The sequence below is a fragment of the Camellia sinensis genome, chromosome 7, assembly GCF_055761805.1.
Source record: "Camellia sinensis isolate YWXY chromosome 7, ASM5576180v1, whole genome shotgun sequence".
Classification (NCBI taxonomy): Eukaryota; Viridiplantae; Streptophyta; class Magnoliopsida; order Ericales; family Theaceae; genus Camellia; species Camellia sinensis.
The window spans coordinates 54,185,582-54,194,623 of NC_138967.1; the positions used below are offsets into that span (position 1 = coordinate 54,185,582).

General features: G+C 31.0%; 1 protein-coding gene across 1 annotated transcript; it reads left to right on the plus strand.

The window, feature by feature from the left end:
- Window positions 1-547: 547 nt before the first annotated feature.
- On the plus strand, window positions 548-4,615 carry LOC114282379 (glycine-rich RNA-binding protein 4, mitochondrial). Its single transcript, XM_082877959.1, has 5 exons — window positions 548-772; window positions 2,703-2,874; window positions 2,967-3,035; window positions 4,074-4,180; window positions 4,278-4,615. The coding sequence occupies exons 2-5, from the start codon at window positions 2,739-2,741 to the stop codon at window positions 4,452-4,454; spliced, it is 489 nt and encodes a 162-aa protein (XP_082734085.1). The 5' UTR covers window positions 548-772; window positions 2,703-2,738; the 3' UTR covers window positions 4,455-4,615.
- The last annotated feature ends 4,427 nt before the right edge of the window (window positions 4,616-9,042 follow it).

Genomic DNA, 9,042 nt, shown 5'->3' on the forward strand with positions numbered 1-9,042 from the left:
AATAAAATATCAAAATAAAAATAAGTGTGAGAGAGATTTATGATGTGAAATTTCTTACAAATTAATAGTTATATATATAAAACATATTATATAAAATTAGTTTGTGTTATATATATAAAAAAAATATTATATAAATTAGTATTATATATTATGTAAATATTTAATAATTAATTAGAATATTCTTCCGTTCTTCCAAAATAACCCAAATCACAATTTATTAATCCGCTAATCTGTCAATCTACCATTCGATTTGTAATTATACTTTCAAACTGTCCAAACTATACTACGCATATTCCTTTCTAGAATCGAGCAACTGTACCTAAAATAATAATTTATTATCTATTAAATTATAATCTATTTTAACAACAACAATGTTAGGTAGCTCAAAATTTTGTGACTCAAATGGCTCAAATCATTTAAAACGATGTCATTTTAACAGATTTTAAATATAAAATAACATCATTTTAACAAATTTAAATCATTTAAACTACAAAATTTTAAACTACCAAACATTTCCTTTTAACAATTACATCAAACAATCTCACTCAATTATGTACTAATTCAAATTTTTTTTAATCCTGATAATCGAGCCTGTGGATAAAACCTCTCAAACTCTGCCGATCGCACGGAAAGGTAACCGCAGACAAGCAAAATACGGTAGCCAACTCGCTATAAAACCCCCAAGATATTTTTCGACTAAAGCCGAGAGAGTGACATAAACCCTAGCCGCTCCAATCGATTTTCTCTCTGTTTCTCTGTTAGTCTTTTGCAGGTATAAGCTAATCATAAAACCCTAGAAAATGTTTTTGGATCACTGTTTTCGCCTTCATTTATTTGATCTATAAATCATTTTCTGTGTTCTGATCCTAATACCCTGGTTGCTTCACTACTATTATTGTTGTTCTGGTTCATATGCTTCTTGTATTGATGTTCTTGTTTCATTTTTCTTGTTCACAGTGTTGTTGCTTCTTTGATTTTATTTTTGTTGATTTGTATTCTTAGTTTTTGTTATGTTTAAATTGAAGTGCATGTTGTATGTTGTGGAGGGTGTGTGAAATTTTGAGTTGGAATTAGTCTGAACATCATTTGGAATTGGAAACTTGGGGGTTTTGAATAATGTGTGTTGTGGGTTTGATGAATATGCTTTAGAAATGAAGTTTTCATGGTTTTTTCTTGATCAGTAAACAGTCTTTAACGGCATGCATAGTTCATAGGTTGTTAATGCTTTCCTCTTATTTACACCTAAAAAAGCATTATTTGCTTTGAAGAAGACACCCTTGAAAATAAGCTTGCCTTGGTTTTCCATTTTTGAGAACCTGTTTTAGGAAGGGGGGAAAAAAGGGCTGAGATGCACATTCTTTACAAAAAATTTTGTTTTCATTTTATGACATTTCGGAATGTGTTTCTGAAGTAAAAACAAGTTCGAAACAGGAAGTAAACTGTTCTGGCTCTATTCTTGTTGTTAGAGTTTCTATTCTTCTTGTTAGAGTTTTTTACAAATTGAGCTGTAGTAAGTTGATGATATTTGCCTTTTGCTTTGATGGAATGTAGTTGTATTTGTTGGGTATGAATTGGGTTCAGTGTTTTAAAAGGCTCTAGGCCCATTGAGGCGATAAAGTGTCCTATAGCCTAAGCGCGAGGCATGAGATGAGGCGAGGCGGGCACCTTACCAAAGTGAGGCACAAGTAGTAGAAGAAAACCAAAATTATAAAATTGGCAAAATTTTCAACATAGCAAATATATATAGAATTCCAAAAATAATAAAGCAAGCTTTACCATTTCAAATAATTGATAAACATAACATTCAATCTTTTAAAAATTAGAAATATAATATCCAACAAAAGATATAGAGGATCACATTCACATCCACCAGATCTAGTTTGCAGTTCAAAAAAGAAATAAAAAGCACTTAATCAACAGCTGGAGCAGAAAAATAGATAAAGCCCATGAAGCCCACGTCTCGCGCCTCGAAAAAACCCCTTGCCTCAGCGCCTAAGCTGCCCCTTGCATATTGTGCCTCGCCTCTGCCTGTTTGAAGCTCAAGGCTGTGCCTCGCGCTTAAAACACTGCATGGGTTTCATTGTGAATCCGACTGATAGCTTTCACATCAATTATTTAATTACTTTAGTCTTTTCCTAATTTATATTTTGTCGGTGACAAAAGCTGATTTTATCCCACATGCTTTGACATTCTGAATTATTCCAGACTAAAATATACACAGTTGTTTATTCCAAAATTTTAGCCATGGTTTTTTTTTTTTTTTTTTTTTTTTTTTATAATTTTGAAAGCATCTATTTCTTCTTCACAAATTCTTACCACGGTTGTGTCAAGTTCTCCATGCCATCCATGAAATCCAAATTAAAAGTGAGTAATTCTGTAGTTTGAATATCTTGCGACAGCTGATGGTAGTTACAAGTGAAATATCTCTTGGTGTGATTGTAGAAAGCTTGTGAACTTTCTGATTAGCCCATCTGCCCATGTCAAATTGCCCATGGTCAAATTTGGCAGCTATATATATATATATATTTTATTGGCAAAAGTTGCTCTGACTTGGTTTAAATGTATGCAAGGAATATTATTCCAGCTCTGCATAAATAAATAAATAAGTAATTATTCTCCGTTTTCTATGATATATGTTTTGATTCTAGATGAGTTTAAATTGACATGGAGAACTATTTTTTCTTGTATAATATGAAATGCAGGTTGTTGGAGTACGCCAGAATAGTTGACTGTTAAAAATGGCTTTCCCCAATAGATTTGGAAGTCTCATGAGGCAGACCATTTCACAGAATAGCATATCGAATGGGCAAGTTTCAATGGCATCTATGCTTAATGCCATTCGTTGCATGTCATCTGCGAAACTTTTCATTGGAGGTATGAGCTTGAGTATTATAATTTGATGTATTAAATATAGTACAATTTATTTGTAGGTTCCACTATTGAAACCACGTTGATCTATGTACTAGGCCTTTCTTTTGGAACTGATGACCAGTCTCTCAGGGAGGCATTTTCTGGCTTTGGTGATGTTGTAGATGGTGAGTTTTAAATCTGCCGTCAATGCATTTAATATCAGAATGAAAAGCATGCTAAGTTTTTAAGTGCTCGTGCAGATAAGCATAACGTGGCACAAGGTTTTTAATTACTTAGTCAGCCAAAAAATGCCTTGTGCATACATGTTTCTGTTATTACAGTCGCACACATTGTTAAAATAATATCACTATCTTATATTAAGGGTTTAATTGAGTTATCCTTAATTTTTTTTTCCACAAGATGGATGGTACATTTGATTTACTGATAATGTTTATCCAAGTGATTAGGAACAACAGAATACATTTGTGAGATAGAAACGACCCATTAGTTTCTGCTATGCAACTAGTTGTTGTGTATTGTGGATCAAATGTTTTGGTGATGATCCCCGTAAGTTGGTATTCTTGTTAGTTGATTTCAATCAATTGACATGAGTTTTCATGCCTAATTTTTGGATATAATTTAGGCCTGGTTGGTAGGTTCTATCTTCTTGTTTTTTGGGTTGACGACTCTTTTTCTTCTTTGACTCTTTCTGCATAAAGTTGGGAATCTAAACCTTCTAGTGCACAGAGAGGATACCTGGATTAACATGCTAATTTCTTTTGATCTTGAGATATCTAAGGTCTCAATTCTATATTTTACTGATGAAAATCCAATGGATTTTCTGCTGATGTTGAAACCGGTTTGACGTATGTTTCTTTGTTGTTCTTTCTTTCTTCTCAAGAAAGGGCGAATAAATCATTTCATTGGCGTATTGCATATTTTAAGGTTCTTAAGTTGTTCTATTTTGTTGCGTTACTAGTGACGGGAGTCTGGGTAATTCCACCATTTTAAAAAATAATAATAATTCAAATTGTGGGTTATATGTGGTTTGTGTATAAACTGGTGGTAAGCCCTGTGTGTGTTTCGACACGAACTAACTAGTAAGAGGTAATATATCTCTTCAAAATTCCAAAATAAGAAAGTTCATAAAATAAAAAAAGAAGGCTGCTATGGGACCATGGTAGTGTTTGGATGCTGAAACTGTCTGTGGTTTTGGTGCACAGCAAAGGTAATTACTGATAGAGATACTGGGAAGTCTAGAGGATTTGGGTTTGTGAACTTCTCGAGTGATGAATCTGCCGGCTCTGCGATGTCAGCAATGGATGGACAGGTTAGTATTAAATAAATGTAGGAAATGTATTGCACATGTATTTCACTGTTCATTTTTTTTTGTTGTCTCTAAGAACTCCTGTTTACTTCCTTTTCAGCCACTGAATGGGCGGAACATCCGTGTGAGCTATGCTAATGATAGACCATCTGCTCCTAGAAGTAACTACGGTGGTGGTGGTGGTTACAGTGGTGGTTACGGTGGTGGTGGTGGTGGTGGTGGTGGTTACGGTTCCCGTGGCGGGTATGGTGATGCCAGAGAGAATGATGGTTTCTAGGCCACATGTGGATAGTTCTACTGTTGAGAGCATGGCCTATGTTAAGTTCACTTATCTAGGAGGATATCATGAGATGCCTTATTATGTTTTTAAATGGTTTTTCCAGAACCTAATTTTGTTATGTATGCTTTTAATTCAAATTAGCCTGTTTATTGCCTTCATCTTTAGTTTGTGTTGTACTTTGTTTGCAACACTTTCTCCGTAAGCATTGAAATGTAGATTGGGTTAAAGCTGTGCCGGTAGTAGTGTTTTCTTGGTCCGGTTGTCTGGTTAGTTCCCTGTTTAAATGGCTGGCACTGTCTTTAGAAAGAGGATTTAATACTGGTGATTATCATCTTTAGAACTCAAGGATTCAAAGGCCCGATCCAATAGAACAGATCCTGTTCAAGTAAGGTCGTACTGGTGATTATCATCTGGTATTTTCTGGGATCATTTTGAATAGATTCAGCCAAGGTCGACATCAATCAAGCTATAATTGAGTCAAATATGACTAGTTTATGTTTTTTTGTTTTTTGTTTGTTTTTTAAAATTTTTCAATTTAAAATATAATTTATTGTCTATATAAGAGTTGTTTAAAAAATTAGCTAGTAAGAACATGGTTTACCATCCATTTTATATTGGTTAAGTCTTGATTGTTTGATATTTGCATTGGTTGTATCTGAAAGACAGTGAAACAGTGGACTAGTTGATTTTTATATTTTCCCCCAATTTTTTTGGTGGGCTTGCAAGCCCAATCCAAGCCCATAAATTTGCCCAAGTTCTTAATGTGTTGTATAATTGTGTTGCAAATTTGTGGGCTCTTTAAAGGTTGATTAAATTGACTTGGACATGGGCACAGGGTGGATATTCTCTTCTGTTTGGGTATGGATTGAAGAGGCCTTGTATGGCTTGTGGCATACACAATAGGCCCCACCATTGTTTATTTTTGTAAGGTTATATATATAGATTGTACATTTAAAACAAGGGTTTATTACACCTTCTATCTTTAAATTGTCATCCTATTATCTATTTTGTTTTTGAACGGAAAATGTTTGGTAGCTCAAATTTTTGTGGCTCAAATGGCTCAAATCTGTCAAAACGACGTCGTTTTACACTTAAAATCTGTCAAAACGACGTCGTTTTGACAGATTTGAGCCATTTGAGCCACAAAAATTTGAGCTACCTAGCATTGTCGGTTTTTGAACTATTGATTGAGTCTATCTAGTTCTTAAAGTATATAATTCAAAATCTATTTAAAATATCGATTAAATTTATTAAGTTCTTAAGATATTTAATTTAAACTTATTTGAGTCGCTGAAAGAATTAAAATAAATAAATATATGTGGTCATAAGTATTATAAATTGGTAAAATATCTTACTTAAAACTTATTACATAAAATTTTAAAATTTTATTCGTCTTTGAAAGGTGTTTTATTTCATTGTGCGTTTGAATAAGTATACGTGTCTAATTTATTAGTTTTGTCAATAAAATGAATTAGATAATTCAAATAATGACACTTTGTTGCAAATAATAAAAAAATAAAATTATATATTAATTAAGTGATAAAAAAAGGGTAAATTACAAACACACATTTTGAGTTTGTTTAAAGTACAAATTGTCTCTTGTAGTTTGAAAAATTACAAATACTCTTTTGTTAAAAATTTTTATTTAACAGAATTAACTAAAAAAAAGAAATTTATAATTGCTCTCTTATAGAATAATAAAATTACTTAAATTATTAATTGAAACATATTTATAACATTATTAAAAAACTGTTAATTGACTTGATGATTTATTAATAAAAGGGACGATTTGTTATAAAATTAGAAATCACAAGGGGTGGAATGTAATTTTCAGAATCACAAGGGGCGATTTGTATTTTAATCAAATATCAGGGGATGTATTTGTAATTTATCATAAAAAAATTTAGCAAAAAATTTAAAATAATCAATTATAAATTATAAATGAAATTTGATTTATAATATTAGATAAAAGTAAACACGAAACCATTGTAAAACATAAGTAAAAAAATAATAGATATTTATCTTTATCTTTATAATGGAAATTCACATTAAGAATTAAGCTCACTTTTCAATTATAGAATAAAAAGTAAAGGTTTTTTTTTTTTTAAATAAAATTTTAACCGGATAAGGTTTTTTCATAAATTTATGATATTTACGGATTTATATTTTATTTTTGTAAACTTTTTAAGGACTAAATATGTTTGATTTAAATACTTCAGAGATTTAATAAATTCAATTGATAGTTTAGCGTGTAAATAGATTTTGATTTATATAATTTAAGGACTTAATAGATTCAATAAATAGTTTAGGAATGGGCAAATTACATATATCCCCCTCGAGGTTTAGCAAAATTACAGATATTCTCCTGAGGTTTGAGAAATTACAGATACTCCTCTGAAGGCACTATTTGCATAACAAATTAGGGAGCAAATTGCTATGAAAATATAAACCTCATGGGGTAATTTGTTATGAAAATACAAACCTCAGGGGATATCTATAATTTTCGAAACCTTAGGGGGTATATATAATTTAGCTAAACCTCGAGGGAGGTGTATGTAATTTGCCCTTTAGGAATTAAGTAGACAATTTGACGATAAAAGAACACTTAGCAACTTGATATGCACTATTTTGGACTATTTTATGCTTTTTATATATTAAACTTTAAAAATTTATAATTTTTATAGCACATATTTTTTTAATGCTATTTATATTTTTAAAACCTAGTTAATGAGATTTATCAAATAAGATCTTACTTGAATATCTAATTTTATAAAATAAAAATAAATAAATAAATTTAGCAGTGTAAATGTTTACATCATAAAACATTCACAATTACAAATGTGAACATTAATTAGCGCTTCACTCTATTATTATTAGGGATATTTTAGTTATTTTGTTAGCCATATAATTTATTAGAATATAAAAAAATAATTTAAACTAAACAAAATATAAGTAAATGTAGAGAAATTTCCATTTTTTTCAACTTGCACAGCATAATGTGTGCTCGACTTCTAACTTTTGGAAAAAATTAAAAATAAAATTGGTTCAACTAAACTATAAATATCAAATTGATGCAATAGTTAAATTTTAGAGATTATACAGCAACAGTCAACAAAACAAAAAATATTTTCCGCTGTCAGGATTCGAACCTGGAATATTCTCATAAACCGAGTTGATAGTTGAGCTACAGCGGAGCTTTTGATATGCGTACGAAGATAATTATATTTATGGAACTAATCATCCTAAGTGGTGTCTCTTGGTTTTTTTTTTTTTTTTTTTTTTTTTGGGACTAGCGTCGAGTTTCATAACCTAATTTAACACTTAAAATTGAATGAATTAAGTGAAAATTAATTAAATCTATTTGATAATTACAAATGGTATCACTTAAATGTAACTCCTAAAATATAAGTTAAAAATTAAAAAAATTTTAAGTGATAAAAAATTTATTTAATTCTGACTTAATTTATAAATACTTATATTATCAATATACACCATATAACCTCACAAACTCCACCATCATCGCCACCTCTACCACCACTATCACCACCACCATCATTCATCACTCTTCCACCACTACTACTTTCATCGCCATTGTCATTACTACCATAACTATCGTTATTATTTCACTACTACCACCACCACTACAATAATTTGTACAATCCTTCACCTCTACAACTATTGTCACCATTGCCATAACTATCACGACCATCATTATACCGTCACCGCTCTCTTTTTATCACCATTACATTACTCCAAGGTCGATTCTAACTTTTCTTGGACGCAAAGTGAATCCTAAATATGAAACCTTTCATATTTATTTAAAAAAAGATTGATCAAAACATAATGTATCGAATTTTGTTTTAAATTTTTACATTTAATAATGCTCACAAAAAGGTTACTAAAATTTACTTAAATATATAATAAAGTTTACAATAATAAAAAAAGACTAAAATATAAGCTGCAGTACTAAATAGAAAATAAATTAAGTCTTCTACTTTTTTCTAGGAATAGTGGCAGATTATTGGAGTACCCGAGAATAGTTGACTGTTAAAAATGGCTTTCTCCAATAGATTTGGAAGTCTCATGAGCAGACCATTTCACAGAATAGCATATCGAATGGGCAAGTTTCAATGGCATCTATGCTTAATGCCATTCATTGCATGTCATCTTGAAAACTTTTCATTGGCGGTATGAGCTTGAGTATTATTATTTAATGTATTAAATACAGTACAAGTTATTTGTAGGTTCTACTATTGAAACCATATTGATCCATCTATGTACTCGGCCTTTCTTTTGGACCTGATGACCAGTCTCTCAGGGAGGCATTTTCTGGCTTTGGTGATGTTGCGGATGGTGAGTTTTAAATATGCATAACATGTATGGGCACAAGGGTTTTAATCAAAAAATGCCCTGCGCAAAATTTTACATGTTTATGTTTTACAGTCGCCAACATTGTTAAAAAGAATATCACAATCTTATTGACCGGTCGTTTTTCAATCAAAAATAAAGAATTAAACATAGTACTAATTCAGTAGAATAGTGGATTGTCTAGATATCGTACCACGAAATTTGGGCTGAGTTATAT

What these genes read in the sequence shown, in the direction of transcription:
- LOC114282379 (XM_082877959.1), top strand. Translation starts at nt 2,739, where the DNA reads ATGGCTTTCCCCAATAGATTTGGAAGTCTCATGAGGCAGACCATTTCA. An exon ending in CTTTGGTGATGTTGTAGATG is followed by an intron (nt 3,036 to 4,073) that starts GTGAGTTTTAAA and finishes TTTGGTGCACAG; the next exon opens with CAAAGGTAATTACTGATAGA. An exon ending in TGTCAGCAATGGATGGACAG is followed by an intron (nt 4,181 to 4,277) that starts GTTAGTATTAAA and finishes CTTCCTTTTCAG; the next exon opens with CCACTGAATGGGCGGAACAT.